The 24717-nt window shown below is 46.5% G+C and overlaps 1 protein-coding gene and 1 non-coding gene across 47 annotated transcripts in view; both read left to right on the top strand.

Moving 5' to 3' along the window:
• ZMYND8 (zinc finger MYND-type containing 8) overlaps window positions 1-24717 on the top strand; it is a 114707-nt gene that overhangs the window by 68758 nt on the left and 21232 nt on the right. For 36 of the 46 annotated variants that reach the window (XM_081559472.1, XM_081559465.1, XM_081559461.1 and 33 more), the window contains 3 exons: window positions 7479-7619; window positions 17123-17275; window positions 19882-20394. In XM_081559472.1, the coding sequence (XP_081415598.1) occupies window positions 7479-7619; window positions 17123-17275; window positions 19882-20394 (807 nt within the window). The remainder of the gene's footprint in view (window positions 1-7478; window positions 7620-17122; window positions 17276-19881; window positions 20395-24717) is intronic. The other 10 variants (XM_081559457.1, XM_081559445.1, XM_081559460.1 and 7 more) reach the window with 2 other exon arrangements.
• Window positions 12284-12430, top strand: LOC145533621 (small nucleolar RNA SNORA79). The gene has a single exon (XR_014074208.1). It is a non-coding gene; the product is annotated as a small nucleolar RNA SNORA79 (small nucleolar RNA).

Genomic DNA, 24717 nt, shown 5'->3' with positions numbered 1-24717 from the left:
TGCCTGGAGAATTCAGTGGACAGAGGAGCCTGGCGAGCCACAGCCCATGGGGCCCCAAAGAGTGGGACACGACAGAGCGACTAAAGCTGAACTGAGAAAAATAAAACTGTTCTGACTACCTTTCCATGTTACTAAAATAACCACTCAGAACAGCATTTGTGTCCTGTACTAGACCATCCAGTGATTTTGTGCTACGTGGGTCCTGTGTATAAGCCACCAAGAGTGGTGCAAGATGCCAGCAGCGCTTGGAATGTATAGGTTGCTTCCAAAGTTCTGTAAGTAGAGGAGCTGAAGCATGAATCATTAACTCCTCCACCGCTACCCCACCCAGAGTGCCGGGGTGCGTGGGAGGAAAGGGCCTCTTTTTTCTAATTTAATTCTACACCTTGTATTCCATGTAGTCAAAAGGGCACGTAGCACAGGCCGGGGGTTTTGTAAATGTAGATAATAAATGATGTGTTTTAGCCAGCACTCGTGAATTGTACATCAAAGTAGATTATCTGATTGAATTATTTGTGACTTCAAAGGCAATTAGGTCTTCCTATGGGCAAGATTTATGGCTTTATAAAAGGATTGGCATCCATTTGAAGGCATAATTGAAATGAGCATTTCCAAATGTCTTTCTGCTTTTGAAAATGTCTACAGTGATTTAAAACAGGGTTTCTTAACCCCAGCACCACTGACATTTTGGGCCGGATGGTTCTGTGTGGTGGGGCCGTGCTGCGCCCTGCAGCATCCCTGACCTCCACCCATTTGATGCCAGTCCACACCCCTGCCCACTGTTACTGTGGTCAGTACATCTCCAGACATTGTCACACATTCCCTGTAGGGGGGCATGGTCACCTCTCCAGTCCTTATTGAGAATCGTAGATTTAGGTACCATGCTTTTGATTTTCAGCACCAATAAAACTTTGCTCAGCCTTCAGGTTTGAATCTCTTCACTATTTATATTTCATTTTATTTCCCCCTGAATATAAAATATTCCTTTGAAATTTTAACATTATAGAATAAATAGTCCATTATTCCACCTTGAGAGGTGACAACTACTAAGAATTGGGTGGTCCTTCAGATTTTTAATGTATATAATTACGTTGATGATGACAGTAGTAAAAATTATTTTGTGTGTGTGATAGAATGGGATCGTACTGAACTTTTTGCTTCTTTCAACTTGGCAATGTGTCTTTGACATCATTATATTTGCATGCGCATATTATTGGGCTTCTCTGGTGGATCAGTGGTAAAGAATCTGCCTGCCAATGCAGGAGACACGGGTTTGATCGCTGGGTCAGGAAGATCCCCTGGAGAAGGAAATGGCAACCCACTCCAGTATCCTTTGCCTGGGAAATCCCGTGGACAGAGGACTCTGGAGGGCTACAGTCCATGGAGTTGAAAAGAGTTGGACACGACTTAGTGACTAAACATCAACAACAGTTCTCATTATCAATAGTAGGTGGATTTTATGAGACCATACGAATGCAGGTGTTTTAAACAGATACATCAACTTGTTTCTTAATGTCACCTGTATATGTGTATATAGGGAGAGAGGCCTTGCTTGGTGTCTAACCCCCAGTACTGAAGGTGTTTTGGCCAGCTTAGTATTTTACATGTTTCTCTAGATGCATGAATGAAAGTCTTCTAGAACATACCTATTGAATGTTACTGGAATCATACAGAATTCCTCTCACTTCATTACATTTTTTATATTAACAAATATATGTTTGCACCCATTTTAATGCTTGCCCCCCAACAAAACCACAGTAAAAGCATTTTTAAAAGAGCAAAATGGTCCATAATCTAAATGCCTCTAGTTGACTTTTTAAAAAAAAACGACAAAAGGACTAAATGCACATGGTTAGAATTAAAACAACAAAATGACACCCAGGCAGTATTAGAGCAGGTGAGAAAGGTATACAAGAAAAGCTGAAGGTTTTTTTTTTTAATCCTCGCATTCTGGGGTCCAGTTTTTCTCCAAAGTTTCTATGGTTATGGAATGTGCTGCTAGGAAAAAAAAACCATGCATTCATTTAAAGCCGAGGGCCTGCTTTTAGAAAGCATTTACCCGTATGGGGGCATTTCTCTACACACTTGACTTTACCTTCCTTTTTTCCATACTTTTTCTTTTTTGGCTGTACTGTGTGACTTGTGGTCAAACCCAGGCCCTTGGCAGTGAAAATGCAGAGTCTTCACTGGGCTGCCAGGGAATCCCCTGTAGGTCCTATATGTTTCATTTTTATTTTTTAAAAGATTTATTTATTTGCATCAGGTTTTAGTTGCAGCACGCTAGATCTTCAGTCTTCGTTGTGGCATGTGGGATTTTTTTTTTAATTGCCATATGCGAACTCTTAGTTGAGGCTTGTGGGATCTAATCTAGTAGGCTGACCAGGGATTAAACCCAGCCCCCCTGCTTTGGGAGCACAGAGTCCCTGGACCACCAGGGAAGGCCCAAGGTGTTATTTTTTGTAACAAGTGTACCATGCTGGAGAGGGCAATGGCACCCCACTCCAGTACTCTTGCCTGGAGAGTCCCATGGACGGAGGAGCCTGGTGGGCTGCGGTCCGTGGGGTCGCTGGGGGTTGGACACGACTGAGCGATTTCACTTTCCCTTTTCACTTTCATGCATTGGAGAAGGAAATGGCAACCCACTCCAGTGTTCTTGCCTGGAGAATCCCAGGGACGGCGGAGGCTAGTGGGCTGCCGTCTGTGGGGTCACACAGAGTCGGACACGACTGAAGTGACTTAGCAGCAGCAGCAGCAGCAATACAATGCAGATGAAAAGGCTGTAGGATAGAGCCTATAAACAGACAGACTTTATCTATTTATCTCCGGACCTCTTTAGTAGCTGAGTTTACGTTTATTTATATCCAACTCAAGTTTCTCTCTAAATGTGCTTCTTGAGCTTTTGTATTTTTTCTGTGGGCTACTTATCCATGTTTCTCCCTTGGATGCTTAATCACTCAGAACGCCTGCAGAATATCGAGGAGATGGTGTAAATTGGCACCTTTGTATGGGAGAGGTTTCATTTTGATTTTCATTATCATTTCTGTATTGCTTATTGTGACCACAGTCACGAGAAGAGAGATGAAGACCTGATTCTTCAGTTAATCATCTCACATATTGACTCATTTTGTTGTCTCAGGCGCCTGGCAGCGTCAGAGGCTGGGAAGGAGCCTGCCCTTGTGGAGCGGGTATTCTCAAGGCCAAAGGGTCTCTGGGGCCACCTTAGGTGGGGCCAGTAGGGAGGGCTTCAAGGAGGTGGTGTTGGACCCAAATGTAGAGGACTGCCAGCCAGTATGATCTGAGTGGGAGTGGTGGGTAGGGGGGAGGGTGTCTTTCCTGGGAAATTTCAAGTGTCAAGGTTTGAGGTGGGAGCACACTTGATCTTGGAAGGGCTAAGCACAAGAGGCCAAGTGGCTGGAGATCCCAGAGAGAGACGAGGAAAGGTCGTTGGCTTTTACGCTGGCCAGCAGGATGTCCCTGGATATTTCCTTGTTTTAGGTGCCTCATAGCTGCTAGGTAGAGGTGTCCCGGGAGAGGGGTGGTGTGGCCAGTGGTTGGGGGACCAGGGGGAAACTTTTCCAGGATCTGTGGAAATGGTAGGTAAGGGCAGTGTTTCCCAACCCTTTTTTTTTTTTTCCTTTGATTATCACCCCCTAAGGAGCCTTTTTTGACACTTTCTTCCTAATTGTCCTCCCATGAATTTTTTAAGTGGAAGTGAGAGTCACATAACAGAAGATTGATCATTTCAAAGCCGACAGTTCAACGGTATTTAGTGCAGTCACAACATTGTGTGATATTGTGCAGTCACCGCTGTTACTAGATCCAAAACCTTTCCTCCAGTCACCGCAGAATCAAATCCTGTATCTACCAAGCCACTCCTCCTCATCCCTCCGCCTCCCCCGCCCCATCCTTCTCTCGGCCCACCCCCACCAGCCACCAGGCTTCATTCTGTTCCTATGAATGTGCCCATTCCAGGTATTTCATTTCAGTGAAATCCTGACCTTTGTGTCTGGCTCCTCTCACTTCATGGGATGTTTTCAAGGTCACCCGCATTGCAGCATGCATCTGAACTTCATTCCTTTACACTGTGGCTTGTCTGTTGATGGGTATTTGGGTTGTTTCCATCTTTGGGCTGTGGTGAATAGGGCTGCCTTGAGGCATTGTTTGAGTGCAAGTTTGCAGTTCTTTGGGCTCTATATCTAAGACTGGACCCTCATGAAATTTCAAAGTATTGTATGTCCCATTATATACCTTGTATGGGTTTTATATATATAAAGAGTAAGATATTTTTCAGCCCCTAAGATCTATTTTTGGGGGGGCCACATTACCCCTGTTCAGAATTCACAGACTAGGGTGATAGCCCTGGAGATGGGGATGGAGATAAGTGGGGAGATTTGGCTATATTTCGAAGTGGTGTGCAGAGGCCTCGCCAAAGGGTTGGGTGAGATATGGTTTAGACATGTTTCTTAAACCTTCAATACTTAAGTTTTATTAACAAAGGAAACTTTGTGAAATTAAAGGCTCATTTTTCCAGTTATTTTTTAACTTTGTGAGTATATACATATATATCTATATACACACAATTATAAAACTAATGACTCTTCTTGTGTTCTTGGTAAATTCCTTGCAGCAGGCCCTCAGTGGGGGAGGGCTCTGCTAGACTGCCTGCTGGCTGCTGCTGCTTTTGTAATTTGATCTGTTAAGAAGGCAAATATGCAGTCTACTTGCTTGAGTTCTCCGTGTGACCCCACACTTTTGCAGGCTTTTGGTTCCTGCTACCATTTGGGGTTAGAGTTCCTTGTCACAGTTGCCTGCAACCAGAAGCAGTACTTCTGGAGTGCGTTAAGACCCTCCCTTGAGACCTGCTCCCTCGTTTACTTAAGGGAATACAACTGAAACTGCCCTGGCTTTAATCCTTGTGGAGGGAACACACTATCCCAATGTTTTCAGCCACTGCTCATCTCTTTTGGAAACAGAACGTACATGAATGAATGATAATAATTTAAAAGCCCTAATGCTGAAGATTCTGTTGGTACTACTACATCTTTTGAAATGCCTTTATCTTTCTTTATTCTTGTTTCTTTGTGTGACAGGCGTGGCATTTCTGCTTGTTAGAGTGCTGCAGTTAGAGAACAAGTGGGAATCACGGTCATCATTTGAGAGGATATTGTCTGCCAGGTGCTGGGGCAAGGAATTTAATCCTTCCAGTAAAATTGATTATAGTTTATATTTTTGAAACACTTGATTCTCAAGATAATGTCAAATGTTTATTGAGCACTTGCTAAGCACCAGTTGGCATGTATTTGCTTATCGCATTCTGGCCTCCTCACCTTATTTGCAAATGAGGTGAAGGTTTCCTGGAGACACACCTCCTTCATCCCTGTGTAGATTTATCAACCTCAGCACTGTTAACATTTGAGGCCAAAGATAATTATTTGTTCTGGGCGGGGGTGGGGCGGGGATTTGCTGTGCATCATGGGATGTTGAGCAGCATCCCTGGTCTCTACCTGCTGGATTCCAGAGCACTCCCCTCCCCAGCTGTGACAACCAAAAATGTTTTTAGACATTGCCCACTGCTCCTTGGAGGGCAGAGTCACTCCTGGCTGAGAATCACAGGTTAGATGATTGAAACCAAAACCCTGGAGGTTAATGGGGAAATAATATGATAGTAATAGCAGATGATGATATAGTACTTAATAGAGATCAGGCACTGTTTAGATAATTGATGAATTTATTTGTTCCTTATAGTTGATGAGTTAGGTACTTTTTTTTTTTTTTTTTCCTAGCTGGTTGTTTTTATAGTAAGTTAAACTTTACTTATTTAGCTGTGCTGGCTCTTCATTGCAGCATTCAGGATCTTTTAATTGTGGCATGTGGGATCTTTAGTTACAGCACGGGAACTCTTAGTTGTGGAATGTGGGATCTAGTTCCCTGACTAGGGATTGAACCCAGTCCCCCTGCATAGGAAGCATGGAGGCTTAGCCACTGGACCACCAGGGAAGTCCCCAAGTTGGGTACTTTTATCAGTCCTTTTGTGTTGTATTATCAGTGTCCCTCCTTGTATCTATCAGGAAAGGAGATTCAGAGACATTAAGTCACTTGCGCAAAGTCACACACTATGTCAGCCCCAGAGTCAGGATTTGAACCTCGCTTCTGGCTCCTGATCTGTGCTTGGATCCATTGCTCCCTACCTCTAGAGTCTTTCCCACTCTGTTGTGTTAAAAATAGCATTGGCAGGTCTTGGCCCTGGAGCTGAGGCTGGCTTAACGTAGGTTGACCACCGGCTGAACCTGGTGTAGAGTTAAATCCATTAAATCCTCACTCTGAGGATTCCTCTTTGGCAGATGAGGAAACCAAGGCAAGAACCCACCAGCCTGTCTAAGCATGTGTGAAGTCCCTGGGATGTCTCAATTCTAAACCTGTCACCATCCACAGCTTTCTTGAGGTTTCTTGTGTGTCTGAGGGGATGCACAATCATTTGGTTGCCTGTCACACGTTTGTTTGTTTGTTTTTTAATGTTTGTTTATTTCGGCTGCACCAAGTCTTCCTTGGGGTACTCAGGATCTTTAGTTGCGGCATGTGGGATCTAGTGCCCTGACCAGGGATAGAACCTGGTCCCCTGCACTGGGAGTGCAGAATCTTAGCCACTGGACCACCAGGGAAGTCCCTGTCACATGTTTATAGTAACAGGACAGCCCAGTAATACAGAGCCATTGCTGCAAAGGGGCGGTAGGTAGATCAGAGATCCTTGGAAGGTCCCAGTTGGCCCATCTGAATGCTTTGTTTTGTTAAATGGTTTGGTTTCTGTCCTGGCTCCTGCCACCCAGTGGACAGGGCTCAAGGGAGCAGTAAGTAGGGAATTTTAACTTATTTTTAAAAGACTCAGGCATAGGTATGACTCTGTCCTATGAAAGTTTGAAACCCAGTAAGATAATTGACCAGCCACTCCCTCACTCCATCTGGTGTGGAGTCTGGCTTCGTTCAGCATCGCAGGACCTTTGAAATGGGAAGCCCACGAGCTCCCAGCGGGTCGAGCTGGCCCCTGGCAGGTGCATGGCTGTGTGCACAGCCCCTGTGTCTCCCACAAACGGATGACATGCCATTTGTAAGCCTGGCTCTGGTCTCTGCATCTGGATTGTGGTGGGGGCTGGTTTAATCGCTCTTTATTTTGAGATTTACACCCGTGAATGGGCCAAACCAATTTCAGTGGCAGCTTAGCCGATTTGTCTTAGAGCTTTGTGTTTAATAGAATGACTGGGGTGGCCTTTTTCCTTCGTGGCTTTAACGGTTTAACATTGGGTTAAAGCTCTTTACTCGAAATAAATGGCCAGCCCTTCCCGCTCCAACTCCTCTGTGGTGCTCTGGGGGTCTGGTTGAAATCAAATACAGTTTCTGTACTCGCTTCCCTGCCCCACACCTATAAGTTTTATATGTTCCTTTATTTGTAAATCTGTCTTTTAACAAGTAACCTGCTTTTTCAGCTTCACCAGCCTCCATCAAGACCGGTCAAGCAGGGAGTTTATCCGGCAGCCCCAAACCTTTCTCTCCTCAAGTATCAACGCCAGTTACCACAAAAATGGACAAGACATCCACCACGGGAAGCATCCTGAATCTTAACCTGGGTCAGTTGAAATTTTGGGAAGCTTCTTTCTGTGGCAGCTGTGCATATTTCTGCAAGTTAAAATGTCCTCTTTTGTGTGTGGTTCTTTTTTTTTTTTTAAGATTGGTATTTTTATTTTATTTTGTTTTTGGCCATGTGGGATCCTAGTTCCCCGACCAGGGGTCGAACCCATGCCCCCTGCATTAGAAGCGTGGAGTCTTAACCACTGTACCACCAGGGAAGTCCCCGTGTGTGGCTCTTGAACCCTGAACTCTTTTCTCTGTGCAAAATATTGAAAAGGTATACAGTGAACGGAGATGAGAGACCAGTAGAAGGAACTGGCACAGGATGGCTCGGGACTTGTTGACATGCAAGGCTGTTTTATTTTGAAATTCCCTTAGACCAGTATTTACAACCTTACTTGCCCTTGACCACAGCAACTCGGTTCTTACATGTGTAAATATGTATATTTAAAGTTATATGTATACACATAGTATTTATTGTTTTATGAATCAGTATTTACTTTCTTTTGAAAAACTTACTGTCAGTAGATTCTTTTAAAAGCATTGTCTCAGGTTAAAGTCACTTGGCACCAGGAATGCTAAACACTCAACTATGAAGTTATTTTATTAATTCATTCCATCATGAGCCCGGATTTTAATTGAGCATCTATTATGTGCTGTGCACTGTTTTCGGCCTGGGGCAGAGAATGGTGAGTGTGGGCCTTGCTCTCTTGTGGAGCTAGGTTCTAGAGAGGGAGAAATAATAATCAAACTGAAAAAAAAACAAGCCAGCTCATGTCACCATGGAAGGTAAAAGGCGTTCCTTTGATAAGGAGAGAGCTGGGCAGGATGGCGGTGGGGAGCAAGAGGCAGTGGTTAGGGGAAGCCTCTGGGGAGGTGATAGCCTGTCAAGGCTTTGGATGACAAGAAAAGCTAACCATGCCAGGATTAGGAGGAAGAACATTCTAGAAGGAAGGGGAATATCAAGGCCTTAGGATCAGTCTGAACTTGGTGTGTTGTAGGAATGGTGAGAAACTCCAGTGACATGTCCCAGTGGGTGAAGGGGAGGAGGTGAGGCGTTGAGGTCAGAGAACACGGTGACCTTGTGGACCTTGATGTGGGGCCATTTGAGCAGAGGAGCGATGTGACCGGGCATTTTAGAAGGGCCTCTCTGAGTGCTGTGCTGGGAATTAGCCTGTGTCAGCCGTTCTTCACCAGGAACAGCTCCCCCCTCCGCCCAGGGGATACTTGGCAACGTCTAGAGACATTTTCAGTTGTTGCAGCTCAGTGGGGAGGCTGTTGCTACTAGCCTCTAGAGCAGGACCCGCAATGGAGATTTGCTGGGTCGTGCCTGTGTTGACAGATTTGGTTACAGCAGGAGAAACAGGAGCCAAGGGTTCAGTTTTCAATTTCGTAAGTTTGAGATGCCTGTTAGATTCCTAGGTGGGGAGGACGTGAGGGCAGTTGGAGGCCTGAATCAGGCCAGGTCAGGGCAGAACGTGTAATTCTGAGAATATTGATTTATTCATGGCATCAGATTCAAAGCAATAGGTCTCATAACTTAGGGGATGTGGGGAATGAGGGACGCTGCTGGCATGTGATTGCTGACCAGGGATGCTGCTAAACTTTCTGCAGTGCACAGAACAGTCCCCACGACAGAGAGTTATCCAGCCACAGTGGTGATAGTGCTGAGGTTCAGAGACCCTGGCCCAGAGCATAAAGAAGGAGAGGCCTGAGCCTCTCGCACATGTTGTTTAGTTGCTCAGTCTTGTCTGACTCTTTGCAACCCCATGAACTGTAGCCCCCCAGGCTCCTCTGTCCATGGGATTTTCCAGACAAGAACACTGGAGTGGGTTGCCATTTCCTTCTCCAAGGGATCTTCCCAACCCAGGGATCGAACCTGTGTCTTCTGCATTGGCAGGTGGGTTCTTTGCCATCAGGGTAGCCCATTTGTGCATGTAGACCTTAGGAAGAGTGAGCAGACGAGACTGAGAAAGGAGCAGGAGACAAGCAGAAAGCAACACTCGGTGTGTTATCCAGAGGCCTTGAATATACCAGGTTTTGGGGGGGAAGGGAAGCCACCTGAATGCTCCAGCCTAAATCCACAGACTCTGGTGGTCAGTGCTCTGAGATGCCATTTTCAGATGGAGAAACTGAGGCCTGGAGAGGGGGCCCCAGGGACTGGGATTGCAGCGGCAGAGGTGGCAGGGCTGGGGCGAGTCTCTGTCCCCACGGAGGCCGAGACCGTGTTCACCCCGGTCACTTGGTCGTGCAGCCCAGAAGTGACGGGACAGGCTGGGCAGTGGCTTGAGGGGCTCCCGCTCAGGTTGGCCTGTGGGAACTCCTTATTTGAACACATGAGGACCCATCTGCGCCCCTGGGGATCACTCCTGTTCTCAGCAGTGTGGTTTGCTTTCTCACACTCTCCTCCACACCCTCAAAAAGAAAGCTGTATGGAGGCGTTCTCACGGTCACCCTTCCTAATTGCCAGTCATGCGTGGCAGGAATAGCTCCTTCCCTAAACAAGGCTGTCCTTGGGCACCTGTGCCATGCTCTGGGTCTTTCTGTTTGACTTGATTCACGCGGTGGAAGAGAAAGGTTTTCTCTTGGCTTGTGTATCAGTGGTGGGCACGGCGGAGTCCCAGGCTGTCTTTGCAGAAGCTCCCTGCCAGCCCCTTCCATTCCTGGGACATAGGCTTCATGTCAGTGGAAACAAAAGCATTGGCAATGTTGGCAGTTTATGGGCTGGGATTTCAGTTACCCGATGCCAAGAGGATCAGATAGGAACTGGTGAAAAGTGCTGTGAATGGATAGAAAAATCAGAAGATGGAGAGAAATAATAATTCACATGGCACTTGATGTCTGGCATCCACGTAACTACTTTGAGCAGAGAGAAGTGAGACAGAGTGCCAGGGATAATAATGACATTATTCTATCTAACAAAATAGTGTTTCATTAAAAAGCAAAACAAAACCAAAAACTAGAAAAGGCAAAATTATAGAGATGGAAAAAAGATCAGTTATTGCCTGGAGTTGGGGAGGGTTTGACTATACATCACAAAGGAATTCTTTGGTAGATGGAATTGTTCTGCATTCTGTTTGTCCTGGTGGTTACTTGCATCTGCGCAGGTGTTAAAACTCTTGTGTTCTCCAAAAAGTGAATTTTACTCTCTGTATGTGAAAACTATTAAAAAATATACAGTGACCTTCAAGGTAAGGTAATAGCCCCATTGCACAGAGAAATAAAGTTACCTACCCAGGATTACACACGGTTTGTGGTTGAGTTTGGCCTTTAGATTTGGGTCTGTCGGCTGTGTAGCTTGTGTTTTTAACCAAGACACAGTGAACTGCAGGGCTGCAGGACAGGGCGTATTTTCACTTTAATGGGCTCTCACCACTTAGTGCTGTAGGGTTAGTTGGCCCAGCTGTAGGGGTCAAGGGTCAGGTGAGGATTTAGATGGCAGTGGAATGAAGCACAAAGTGCTTTTTTCAAGGAAGCAGCTCCCACCCGTTGAACTTGTGCTGTCCAACCCTGAATTTTCAAGAAAAACAGAAATCCAGGTTTTTAATGTGAACTCTTCTAGGTTTTAAAAGTTGACCATCAGTTTCATTAAAAACCTCTGTTTGGGGATTTCCTGGAGGTTCAGTGTCAAAGACTGTGCTTTCACTGCCAAGGGCAAGGGTTTGATCCCTGCTCTGGGAACTAAAATCCTGCAAGCAAATTAAAGTAGATAAACAAGGAAGTAAGTAAATAAATAAACCAACCCACCCATCTCTCTTTAGACCAAAGAAACAATTGCAACCAAACAAGTACAGCCAGCCCACTGGTTGAGTACCAGTTGGATACTCTTATGATTTATTTTATGGCATGACGGGGGGAAGGCCCTGCTTGCTGACACACAGCCTCACTTGCTGTCTTGGGCCCCTTCTCTTTGCTCTAAAATAAGGAGCCAATTTAGGTGGATGGTTGAGTCTTGAATAAGAATGCGTTTGTGGCACGGTGGTGGGATGAGGGTGGGGTGGGGTGTGTGTTTCTTTCCTTCATCTCGACTCCTTTTTTGCTTTTTCTGGGAAACTTCTCTCCTGTCTCATGCACAGTGTTGCTTTGGGCTCAACAAACTCAGCAGTTAGTCATACTGTTAGTGACAAAATGTGCCTCGATGCCTTGTCAGAGATGCCGATGATGGAACGTCCTCAGACCCGAAAACTTACCTCTAGTTTATTCTTCCACCGTTGCTGTCACCAGCAGAAGGCAGGACTTTGGATGCCAGGCATTCTTTGAGGATGTGGATGCAGGACTGGGTACCCTGGTTTTCCAGATGTTGTCTTGATTTATTTTAAGAGTGAATGAGGTGAGGAAGATCTCTGCTTTACTGATTGATAAGAGCATCTGCCCGGGTGTCTTGTTTAAAGATATCCTTCCTTTGAAGGAGTCATTATCTTGTGCCTACTGAAAGACCGTTCTTTATAGTCTGCCTATGTCTTTTGAATAAAGGAGTTCTTTTTTTTTTAGCTTAAAAAGAAGTGCTTATATTTTTGTTTTAAAACTTTTTGTGGGGGGGTTGGCATGACTCATGGCCTGCAGGATCTTAGTTCCCGGATCGGAGATGGAACCTGTGCCCCCTGCAGTGAAAGCTTGGTCTTAACCACTGACCACCAAGGAAGTGCCCTTAAAGCATTTTGTATGATGGCTGTTCCTCTTGTGGCTGGAGCCTTAGGTAGTGAGATTTTAGTCCGTCATACGTCTAAGCTGGCTTGTCTTCTCTCAGGACACCACAGGGATGGCTTGGCTGTTCGCTAGTGTGTTCTGATTTTTGCAGAATCACACAATTGAAGAAAAAAAAAATTTGTTTTTGTAAGTAACGAATGCACACGGGAACAGATAGTCAAAGTACGACCCCATGGTCTGTAGCCCACCAGGCTCTTCTGTCCATGGAGTTCTTCAGGCAGGAATACTGGAGTGGATTGCCGTTCCCTTCTCCAAGTCAGAGGACAGAAAGATGATTAATGAAAAGGCGGTCTATGCCTGTCACCTCTGATCCCGTTTCTCTAACTCTTTACCCTCCCCCCACCGCCCGCCGAAACAGAGAATGGCCAGTGTTGGCTCCTTTTTTTTGGTCCATCCTCTGTCCCTGTTGGCTCCGTTTAGTCTCCTTGGAGAGCTCTTTGAGACATCAGTCGGGGTGATCTGGTCCCCCGTTAGCAGTGTCTCGACACTTTTGAAGCAGGGAGTCCAGGCGGGGACGCTGCACTGCGTATCTCATGTGGCATCTTAGTACCCTGACCAGGGATCAAACCTGTGCTCCCTGCCTTGGAAGGTGGAGTCCTAACCACTGGACCACCAGGGAATCCCCTGGACCCCTTTTTATTGTCCCAGCTGGGACGTGAGTGCTACTGCCATCTAGTGGGTGGAGGTCAGGGTTGCTGTCAAACATTCTGCAGTGCCAGAACCCCTCCTGGCCCCCTACCCCCACCCCGCTAGGCCCAAATGCCCACACTGAGAAGCCCGAGAACACATATATTAGTATCTGCATTTCCTTTCCTCCTTTTCTGCCCCACCCCAGCGCTCATGTCCTTGACTATTTTCCTTTTCATTAAACAGATGGGCTTTCCATATCACCACACAGAGAGCTATGCTGCTGTTATTTTAGCAGCTGTATTTTATTCCCTTTAAAGGTGAACAGTAACTTATTCATCCAGGCACTTGGGTTATTGAGTAGATCTCCATTTTTGCTGTTGGAAACAGCTGTGATGAAGACCCTTCTGCCCAGGTGGGAGTGAATCCACAGGATACGTTCCTAGAAGTGGAGCTGCGGGTCAGAGGCCTCGAGCTGCTGACATTTGGAAAGATATTGCCAGATTGCCCTCTGAAGGGTGGTTCTGATTTATGCTTCCTCCAGCAATGTGAGGATCGTGCCTTGTTCCTCTAGCGTGGGTGTTTTTTTTTTTTTTTTCAAATCTCTGGTTTCCATTTATAGCCTAAGCTGTCTTCCTATCAGCTGAGAAGTTCAGAATGTTGACAGCCAGGGTGGATTCTGCAGATATTCCCGATATAGAAGGGCAGAGGTGGAAGGAGTCCTGATAAGCTACTAGGAGCTAAATGAGAAAGGGAAGCTCATCTTTTCTCCCTGTGGAGGACAGTTGAGTCCACACACAGCTGAAAGTTTGAGAAAGATAATTACATCTGGCTTAACTCCTGAAGGTTCGCTCTCAGGGACCCCAGAGCAGCCCCCTCCCTGGCTTTTGGTGGTTTCTCATTAGAATAAACATCACAATAGCTCACTGACCCCGTATTTTATGAAAAGAAGTGCTTTATCTTTTCATTCCTCTTGATTATGAATACTCAATTTTTAGGCTAAAGTTAAGAGATTGCCCGTACATAGACACACAAAGGAGGCAACATGCCCTTTAGGCTTCCCAGGTGGCTCTGTGGTAAAGAATCTGCCTGTCAGTGCGGATTCCTGGGTCAGGAAGATCCATCCCCTGGAGAAGGAAATGGCAGTCCATTCCAGTATTCCTGCCTGCGAAATCTCATGGACAAAGGAGCCTGGTGGGCTGCAGTCCATAGGGTTGCAAAGAATCAGACATGACTGAGCACACAAACAAAAACAAAACAAAAACACAACGCATTGTAGACACACACAGGTACACAGGTACACACACATGCTCATACTTGATTATTCTCGTGATGTGTAGATCTGTTTGTGTGCACCCCAAGGTTTCATATAAGGTGCACAAGGGTTAAGGCTAATCATGAGGCATTTTCGTTACTCACAGACAACATGGGTCCAATACAGGAGCTTACAGCCTTACCTGCCAATTGTAAACACTTGGGGAACCTTTATGTGGCCAGTGCTCAGGCCTTCCCCCATGCCGGTGAGTTCAGTCTCTGGGGGTGGGGCCAAGTAGTCAGGGTTTTTTTTTTTAAAGCTCTGGACTGGACAGGGAGCAATTTCAATGTGCAGCCAAGGTCAGCAGTCAGGGACTGGCACAGTTTCCAGCCTGTGGACCAAATCTGGCCCCCAGCGTGTTTTTGTAAATAAAGTTTTATTGGAACACAGCCACATTCATTGAACACATTATTTTATGGCACTCAGCAGAGCCTATACACCTGCAGAGCTTCATTTATTCTGTGGCCCTTTATGGAAAAAATTTGGTTGACCCTTGCCTGATATGGTCAGTTGTGTTTTTCGGTGTGTGTGTGTGGAATCTGTTAACCACAGAGGAACGTTGTGGAGGACAGGGTGTCGTCCTATAACGTAGGCAACACTGCCATCTCCTGCTACTCCACTTCATGGAAAGGATTTTTGTGAGACTTCTTTTCCAACTTTATGCTTGAAAAGGCTGCCTGCATTTTCCCTCTGGAATGCAGTGCTTCTTCATTTCTGAGAGCAGAAATGACGAGACGGGCCTCCTGTCTTTCCCCCTTAACTGTCATGTTCTCAGCTCAGCGGTTGAAGTCCTTAAGTCCCAATCACACTGCTGTTTAATCGGATCTTCCTCTTTTCTATGTTGTCCAGTCGTCGTCCTCCCTTTTTTCCCCCCTCTTTTATCTCTTTCACTCTCTCTGTTCACTTTGTAAGATGTCTCTCCAGTAAAACTGAATGAATATTCTTCCCCCTCTGAAGTAGTTGTGCATTCAGCCATTCTCCTTGCAAGCACCTTCAGTCCTGGCCCTGAGAGGCTCTCTGAAGGTCCTCTGATCAGCATGTGCACACACACCAGACAAACACATGCGTGTACACACAGGTCAGTTTTTTTTTAGAGCCATTGCTTTAAGGACAAGGATGCTGTCCCTGTTTGCTTTGAAAGCTCACTTTTGGAATCTCCCTGGTGGCCAACCCCAAGTGTGTCTTTGGGACAGGGCTCTTCCTAATCTTATCTCGTTATGGTGATAAATGAAGTTGGAGCAATTTGTGGCTCCAGTCATCTGTGAGTGGGTTGTGTGGGGCTTTGGGGAGACTACCTGTGGCCCCTTAAAAGGGTAACTCTCTGCTGTGTGGTGTTAGGAGCATGCTCCCTTCTTGGGTGCAGGGCGGAGTGCAAGGGTCATGTTAAGGGGAAGAATGGAGGCTTTGGAGGAGCCCTGCAGTCCACACTCAGTCTGTATCTTGGTCTTTGTACCAGGCTGGTGGCTGGAGGTGGCATTCTGGGTGGGGGTAACAAAGAGGTGGGAGAAGTCAGGTAGTGAGCTCATAGCCGGTGGAACTAGCTCACAAGTGGCTCATCTTTGTTCCTTATGGATCCTTGAGGGATCCCACATCCTTTCTGACCCTGACCTGCTTTCAGGGATGGGGAAAGGAGGAGCTGGGTGCCTCCCCTACCCCCTTATCAGACCCCAAGCACATTCTCTGCTTGGGGTCTGTTGGAGGCGATGTCAGGGTGAAAGACCATGCTTCCTTCCTGCAGAGTCTCTCACTGTTTTCCCAGCCTTTGCTGCTTCCACCATTTTGTCCTGTTTTTATGTTTTGAGGGGTCACTAGAGGCAGCAGAGGAGGTAGGGAAGGAGTTCAAGACATACAAGCTCATGGATCCTTTGGAATCTGGGCCAGCTTGGTTGTACAAAGACCCACAGCAGACATGGGTGGGGGTAGGGGTGGGTAGGACCTTTGGACCTGAGTCATTAAGCAGAGGCCTTTGCCTGCAGTCAGGGTGAGGAGGAGTTGACATCTTACCTGAGCAAGAAGACACAGGTTCATGTCCACAACTAATCGGTCCCCATTCCTCAGATAGATACCAGGAGCCAAAGGGAGGTATAGCACACCAGCTCGAGGGTCTGCCTGTCTTGTATTTTCCCTTTCCTTAAATGTTTATTTGGCTTGGCCGGGTCTTATTTGTGAGACGTGGAATCTTTGCCCTTCGTTGGTGGCATGTGAACTCTTAGTTCCGGCATGTGGGATCTAGTTCCCTGACTAGAGATCGAACCTGGGCCCCCTGCATTGGGAGTATGGAGTCTCAACCTCTGTACCAACCAGGGAGGTCCCTGTTTTCCCTTTCTTTCTAATTTGAGCTCCAGACTAGGTCGACGAAGATCAAAGTCTCTGTGGTAAAGGAGGAGCTGGGCTCCCCGTCTTTATCGATGTGTTCTCCGCGAGGGGTCAGCGCCTCTCTAGGTTACAAGCCCGCTCTGATCTGGCCCTGAAATTCAGAGCAAACTGGCCAGACTCACTGTCACTTTTTCTGCTGTTGTTGAGGTTGAACATAGTGTGACCTTTGGCTTTGGAGGATCCACAGTGATGCTGAGCTTCCTAGAAACCAACCATCTGGCTGGGATTGTGCATTTTCTGTATTGAAAGCAACCAGGCGATAGTTCAGTAGAAACCTGCCAAATGTTCTCCCAGGCTCTTATCGCCAAGTCAGCCCAGGCTGTGGAGTAGATAATGTTGGGATAAACAACAGAGACATTTTAGGTTTTTTTCCTCTTGGGCTCAAAAGCGTGTTTTCGAGCAGAAGCCAAGTGATGAGCGTTATTCACCAGTTCTCTCCAGTGCCTGATTTCATGAGGGTGTGGTGGTGTCTTCCAGATCGAAGCAAGGCCGAGATGGACCTGAAGGAGCTGAGTGAGTCTGTCCAGCAGCAGTCTGCTCCTGTTCCTCTCATCTCCCCCAAGCGACAGATTCGCAGCAGATTCCAGCTCAATCTCGACAAGACGATAGAGAGTTGCAAAGCACAGCTAGGTATGTGTCTCGGTTTGCTTATATCATTATCACCATCATTACTGTCTTTAGGGGTACCACCTGGATGAAATGAAAGCCCGATCCTGGTTGCTTTTTTCGTAGCAGGTGTAACTTTGGCGTGTTTGTTCAACAAAAAATTATTTCTTGTGGCGGAATATTTCAGATTTGCTAGTTAATTGTTCAGCAGGGTATTTTGAGTTTGTCAGAGTGCATTCTTTGATTGTGGCAGCCTGTTGATTCGAGGGGCCGGTTGTAAGAAAGTCTGGAAGTAGGAAGAGCCTCCTGAGTTTGCCGTTGTGCTTCTCTGCACATGTCAATGTCTCCACTTCAGCATCACGTGTATTCCACAAGTGTCCCCAACACAAACTCTTCCCCCCCAGGCTGGGCCATGCCCCCGCGACCCTGGCACATGCATCCTGCTTCTGTATCTGTTGCCTCCCTTCCTCATCCCCATGCTGCCTGCCTTTTTACACTGTCTACCTGAATCCTATCCCTAAGGCTGAGCTTGGGTGTCACCTCCTCCAGGAAGTCTTCCTTGACTGCCCTTCCCATCTGCCCACCTCCTTTGGTACTTTATGGCTCCAAAGCATCCATCAGTGGTCCTTGTGGGGGGGGATATTCCTCCCAATCTCCCCTCCTTGAGGGCAGAGAGGTTTGTCTTATAAAGATCTTATAAAGACTTGCCTTCTCCAAGGTACTTGGTCTTATACACATAGTGATGCTCTAGAATGTTTGTTGAAGAGGTGAATAAAGTCAGGAGGGCATTTATAAGGAAATAGGGGCTGGCTGGGTCTCAGTAGAGAAAGCCAGTCTAAGATGAGGTTTCCATGTCACTGGGTGCTCCGGACCTTTGGGTGAGAAAGGAGCTAGTTGGGAGTCACTTAGGCTGTCTGAGGAAAGCATTCCTTGCTGGGTTGCCCATTTGGTTAGGACATTGAGTGACGTGGATGAAATTTTGCAGGCTATGTCCCTCTTGAGTTCTTCCAAGCAGCTGGTCTAGCTTCTTGGTTTGTTATTGTTAATAAGGATTTATGGAGGACTTCCTATGCCCCCTGCACTGTGCATAGATTGTCCTGGAAGTTTGATACTATTATCAAACCCATTGTACAGGTGAACAAATGGAGGCTCAGAGAGGTAGTTCACTAGTTCAGGGTCACACAACTAATAGAAGCAGAGGAGCAGGCTCTGAATTCACCTCCTTTGGGCTCCAGTATCCAAGCATGTGTGGTCATGCTCGTCATTCTGGTATCTAACCTTCAGTTACCAATTGCACAAACCCTGAGATGCAGAAATTGAACCAGATTTGGTTTTTAGATTCTCTCAATTTGAGCCCTGGAGAAGGTGGATATAATTCACTCCTGATTCTGCTGGGCTCTTTGTGGCCCTTACCCTTTTACAAGTTTCTCTTCCGTCACCCCACTCATGGTAACCATTGCTCTAGAATGAAGACAATACAGAGTTGATGGGGATTTCCTCCTTTCAAAATTGTAGGGTATTGGATTACTTACCTCCAGGTGGATGACGCTCACTACCGGCAGCAGGAAACATGAATAGGTTAAATGAAACTATTGTTTGAAATAGGCTTTTGCCCATTTTGGCTTGCGTATATAGGAAACTCCTGCTGTTTTATCATTTCTCCTTTTGCTTGAGACATGGAAAGGAGACATGGAGATGGGTGACTTTCCTCTGGACTCGGTTACAAGTAGAAAAACAGTAGAGACACGGTGGTTCACTCTGCTTCAGGGCAGGGAGCCAGATGGGGGCTGGGCAGCTGGGTCACCTGGAGACAGTGCTCCCCCAACCTAAAGGGGCCAGCGGTTCTCAGCCCCAGCCAGCCTTGCAGGCCTGTGACCCAGCCTGGCCAGGTCTTCTGCTCTTTGAGCACAAGCGTAGCATCTTAATTTTTGTGTGAAACTTCCCGATTTATGAATTGGCCAGCACGTTCTAAGTTAAAAATAAAAACAACAAATAACACCATGTTGGAAAGCATTGGGTCAAACCATTGCTTCCTAAATAACACGTCTGCTCATGTGGCTCGTGGGCTGTGAGTTTGCATCCCCTGCTTTAAGCTTTGGCTTATTTCTTTGAGTCCCGGACACAAAGGGTAAAAGACCTAATGCTTTGGGAATTCATGGGAAGAGCCCTAGTGGGGATTCGAGCCATGCCTCTGGCCTCGCCTCTCTGTCTTGGTTTTCTTTGTGTCCCAGGACAAGTGATTTCTCAGGGCCTCTTTTTTTCTAATCTGTAAAATGGGTCAGTTTTAACAACTCCTGTGTAGCATTCCCTTCCATCCCTCCCGTTCTCTGTGTCCCAGTGAGTTACCCATGCTGCCAAGATTGAGCTCTGGATAAATTAGAAATTCATGTTGTTTGGTCCCATGTCATCTTGGAATGTCAGTAACTGAAACCCTCTGCAGATAAGTTCCATTTGTCCCTGTAGTCAGCTGCAACTTGAGTCTACTGCTAACCCCACCAGGCCAATGTGATGCAATGTGAAATGTTTCTTTTTTTTATTCCAGCGTTGGGCGTGGAAAATGTTTGCATTTTTTTGGTCCTGCTCTTTATTCTGTGACTACGCCACATGCTGGGTTTTCTTTTTGAATTTAGGCATAAATGAAATCTCGGAAGATGTTTATACGGCTGTCGAGCACAGCGATTCGGAGGATTCTGAGAAGTCAGATAGTAGCGGTAGTGACTCTATCAGTGATGAGGAACAGAGGTCCAAGAACGAGCCAGAAGATGCCGAAGACAAAGAGGGGGCTCGGATGGACAAAGAGCCATCTGCTGTCAAAAAAAAGCCCAAACTGCCGAACCCAGTGGAGACGAAAGAGGAGCTGAAAGTCAGCACGTCACCAGCCAGCGAGAAAGCGGACCCAGGCTCGGTCAAGGAGAAGACGAGCCCCCAGCCTGAGAAGGACTTTTCAGACAAAGCAAAACCCTCGCCTCATCCCACAAAGGATAAGCTAAAGGGAAAAGATGAGACGGATTCCCCAACAGTGCATTTGGGCCTGGACTCTGATTCAGAGAGCGAACTTGTCATAGATTTAGGAGAAGACCATTCTGGGCGGGAGGGTCGAAAAAATAAGAAGGAACCTAAAGAACCATCTCCCAAGCAGGAGGGTAAGTGATTGTACCAGTTTCCGATTTCTTGATTTGGCTTTAGAATGCCACCTTGCCATTTGTAGTATCACGTGTCATGTCACCCTCTGACATCATGAAGGGTGGCACAGCAAAGCTTGGATTGGCTCCTGGTCACCTAGCTAGTTACTGAGTGGGACCAGGGCTTAACCTGGGCCTGCCCACCTTTTACCTTCTCAGTACCCAATGTGGTTGATTTTGAGCACAGGAAAAGAAGTCTCGTAGAATGTAGTATTGCTTCTAGCAGTCAAGTCATTTTGAACCTAAGCAGTTTCTTTTCCAGTATGTTCACTTACAGGCCTAAAGTGTTTGTCAATGTAAGACACTGGACAGGGCTGAAATTGTTAAAATTGTTCCGTTCAAAGACCTTGATGAGTTTATTCTCCCTTACTTCCCCTCACGCTGCTCAGGCATCTCAAAATACATTTTCTTACTAGAGTATAAGACCTTTTGGGTCAGTGGCACCAGACTTCTGGGTTCTTCTTAAGGCCTCTAGAAATCCAAGGGGCATTGTTTGATGCCCACCTGAGCCTGTGTTCTGCCATATTTGTGTTTAACTGACACGGGCCCGAGGTTTCTCAACCTTGGTGCTAATTGACTTTTTATGCTAGATAATTCTTTGTCCTGTGTATTGGAGGATGTTTAGCAGTATCCCTGGCATTTACCAGTAGCATCTACCCAGTGGTGGCCTTCAAAAGGGTCTTGACAAAGCAAAATCTCCCCTAGGTGTGGACTGCTGCCTGAGTCTTAGCAGTTCCCCCTTTGCTGCTGTTAGGGACTGAAACAGCAGTGGCTGCTCTCAAACCCGCCGCATCCCAGACATGTTGGCAGACCCCTCAGTGGAACATGGGAATGATTTGAAGGATGTTTGGCCCATGGGCGAAGAAGTCAGTGAATTTCTCAGCTGGCTTGGCAAGTGGGTGGTGAGGGGATTCCAATATGCCCAAGAAAGATAATGAAGAATTAATTAAGGGCCCAGCAGAGTCATGGCCAAAAGACAAATTGGAGGTTGTAGCCATTAAACGTCTTGTACTTTGTGGGTTACATAAGGGGATAGCCAGGTTTAATTCAGTGGCTCAGTGGTAAAGAATCCTCCTGCCAATGCAGGAGACGTAAGTTCGATCCCTGGGTCAGGAAGATCTCCTGGAGAAGGAAATGGCAACGCACTCCAGTATTCTTGCCTGGAGAATTCCATGGACAGAGGAGCCTGGTGGGCTATAGTCCATGGGGTCACAAAAGAGTTGGACATGGCTTAGTGACTAAACAGACAACACACAGCTTCGGACAGGAGGTAACTTCTCAGTTATATGTCCCCTGGGGATTTCTTGGTCTGGCTGCTTAAACAGGAGGGGGATGGGCTTTGTTGCGTCTTCCCTCTGTGTTTGTATCAACGTGAACTGTTCTGGAACCTCAGTTCCTGCAGTTCATTGAAAGAGGATGGAATATCGCTCAGTGATACGAGGCAGGAAGAGAGAGGGGCAGTTGAGTGGGTCAAGAAGGATGGATCACCGCCCCATCCCTTAGAATTATGAATGGCATCTGAAACTTCCATTTCTGTGTGGATTGGGGTTTGAGGGACCACTTCTGATGCTGCAGAAAGCAACAGGAGTAGCATTTATTCCGTGAAGTGTATGGAATTGTTGGGTCCCAGATGGCAGTATTCCTATGAATGATATGTTTATACTATTCCTCTCTTTCTGGAATAGATTTTTTGTTTGGTTGTAGGGGTTTTTTTGCCCCTTCCAGAAAGGGGCAAAAATACTTGTGACATACTGATAAAGTGGAAATCAAGACATCAGTGAGAAAGATGCAAATAGAACAGTGAGCGATCTGGGGAAAGTTTGTATATAGAAATAACTATTTCAGCCTTCAGAATTAGCAAAGTCAGGTTTCCATTTTGGCTCCAAGCTTCCTGGCAGTCAAAGTGAAAAGGGAAACACATATGAGTACCTTAAAAGATCTCATGTTTCCCCCCAAATAGAAAGCACTCCAGTTGTTAAAATGAAGCTGAGCTGTTCCTCTCACTGGTGTCTGGAGCAGATTTCTCTAGGAGCCCCTGAGTGTGTGGTGGGACTTTCAAGCAAAGGATGATTCTGAAACATAATTCAGTTAGAGAAACTTCGCAGGGGTTGAAATCCAGAGCCACCAGAGGATGATTTGGGTTTTGAAGAATCGACTTCGTGTAAGACGGTGCAGTTGAGCATCTTTTCAAACGATGTGCTTTCGCTTATGAGTTTATTAAGTGAAAGGTGTTTTGGAGAGTGCTCGGTGACCTCCAACTGATCTTCAGTTAGGAGTGCAGCTTACACACAGAATCTGAATCCTCAGATAAAAAGACGGCTTTTCTAGCTAGAGATCCCAGAGCAGAGGCTACGGGAGCTCGCTTCAGGACCTTGACTACGCTTTCCCATGTCACATCAGTCATTTCCAGCCTTCTCTTAAAAAGTCCTTTTTTGATGTACAAGACAGCGACCTAAGTCTTGTATAAGTGGGTTGGTTGGGTGGTGTTGCTTTTGGAGTGTTGACCTTTAAGAGATCCACTTCTTTGTGAGACTACAGGTGATTATACACTCCCAAATTTTTAGGACAAATGGAATTTTCCGTGGCCCTTCCTCGCCCTCCCCCCACACCATAAACCATCAGCATCCTCTAGAAATTAAAATGTTTTAGTGTCTAAATGAACCCCCCCTCAAGAGTGTGTCAAGCCTGAAATGTTTTCAGATTGCATAGTCCTGTTTTTTTTTAATTTGGAAAAGAGCCCCAGTGGGACTCTTGCAGAGCAGTAACCCATCTACAAAGCCAGCTGTTTGCTTTTGCAAGATGAGAGAGAGAAAAAGACCTTTTTGTGGTTGCCCTTTGCCCAAGGAGAGTTCAGGCTAGCTAATCAACAAAGGCAGTATATTTTTTAATCGCATGGCAGAAAAGAGAGGCACTAAAGATGCTTTTGCAGGTTAGAAGCCCTGCCTGTGGGATCTCTGCCTTATTTTTAGAAGGGCCAAGCTCAAAGCCACCTTTGCCCCCGGAAGGGGAAGGGGCAGAGGCTGTGTCCAATGTCTGGAAGTTTGTCAGGGGCTCCTCACTCTAGATAGACATCTTCTCCCAGCCTTGTGTTCTTGCCCAGGACCTTGGCTGAATTTTTCTCCAGAGGAGCAAGAGGGCCAGTCAGTTGTGATAACCACCAAGACACCCCCACCCCCAGGCAGTAAAGTCAGCCTGTTAACACTCCTTTCCTTTCACGCTCCTTGGTTTTTCCAGACCCACCGTTAACTGAAAATTTCCCCTAGAATGATCAAGAGCTCATGTCTTTTCTGGGTGATAGAAATCTAAAAATGACAGGCATGGAGTCACGTGGCGGAAGCATGCTGAGCCCCTAAAAAAGGTGTAGTCCTTATTAAGGGCTTCCTTGGCGGCTCAGCTAATAAAGAATCCACCTGCAATGCAGGAGGCCCAGATTCTTTCCCTGGGTGGGGAAGATCCCCTGGAAAAGGAAAAGGCAACCCACTCCAGTATTCTTGCCTCGGAAATCGCACGGACAGAGGAGCCTGGCAGGCTACAGTCCATGGGGTTGCAAAAGAGTCGGACAGGACTGAGCGACTTCACTTTCAGTCCTTATGAGAAAGAGTTTGATGTCCAGGCACATCATCTGAGATCAAGGATGCTGACTTGCACCTGTGTTTTTTGTGTGAACCCCAGGGAACCCTCTCTGGGGGCCCAGGGTCATCTCTGCAGGTCCTGGGGCCCCTGCAGCCGTAACTGACCCCCCCTTACAGACAAGCACTCGTGTGGTCACCCCTGTCCGCCGCTCAGTGCTTCTGGCTCTAACCTGCCTTCCGACCAGCCCTTCTCACTACCTGCCCTCCCTCACCAAAATGCTGCCGATTCCTGGGCATGTCTTGGCTAAAGCTGTTCCCCTCCAAAGTCTCCCTGCAGCCTGTTGACACCCTGCCCTCCCCCCTCACAGCCCAGCTCTTCCCAGAAGACACACTCCAAAAGGCAGCTTTTTTCAAACTTGAGTCACTCACATTCATTCTTTTTGCCGTTCCCAAGACCTGCTCGTACAATTATTGACTTAACATATATTTTAATCTGAAGCAGCAGCTCTTTTAAAAAAAAATTGAACTCAATTTTGGACTCAAATTTGACCACCACGCAGTAGGTGAAACAGTATTTTGTGCTCTGCATAAAAGATGTAACAGGAATAATTGCAGTCAAAACAAGAGCAAGGCTTCTAAATTCTGCATAAATACCATTGTGCTGGGGAAGGTTCTGGCCTTGGGGTGGAGTTCCTTGAATGTTAGGTGTCAA

Source organism: Giraffa tippelskirchi, chromosome 13 (assembly GCF_054371585.1).
Source record: "Giraffa tippelskirchi isolate mGirTip1 chromosome 13, T2T-mGirTip1v1.2.pri, whole genome shotgun sequence".
In the NCBI taxonomy this organism is placed as follows: Eukaryota; Metazoa; Chordata; class Mammalia; order Artiodactyla; family Giraffidae; genus Giraffa; species Giraffa tippelskirchi.
The sequence above is the reverse complement of the archived record's forward strand: the minus strand, read 5'-3'. Positions and strand labels throughout refer to the sequence as shown.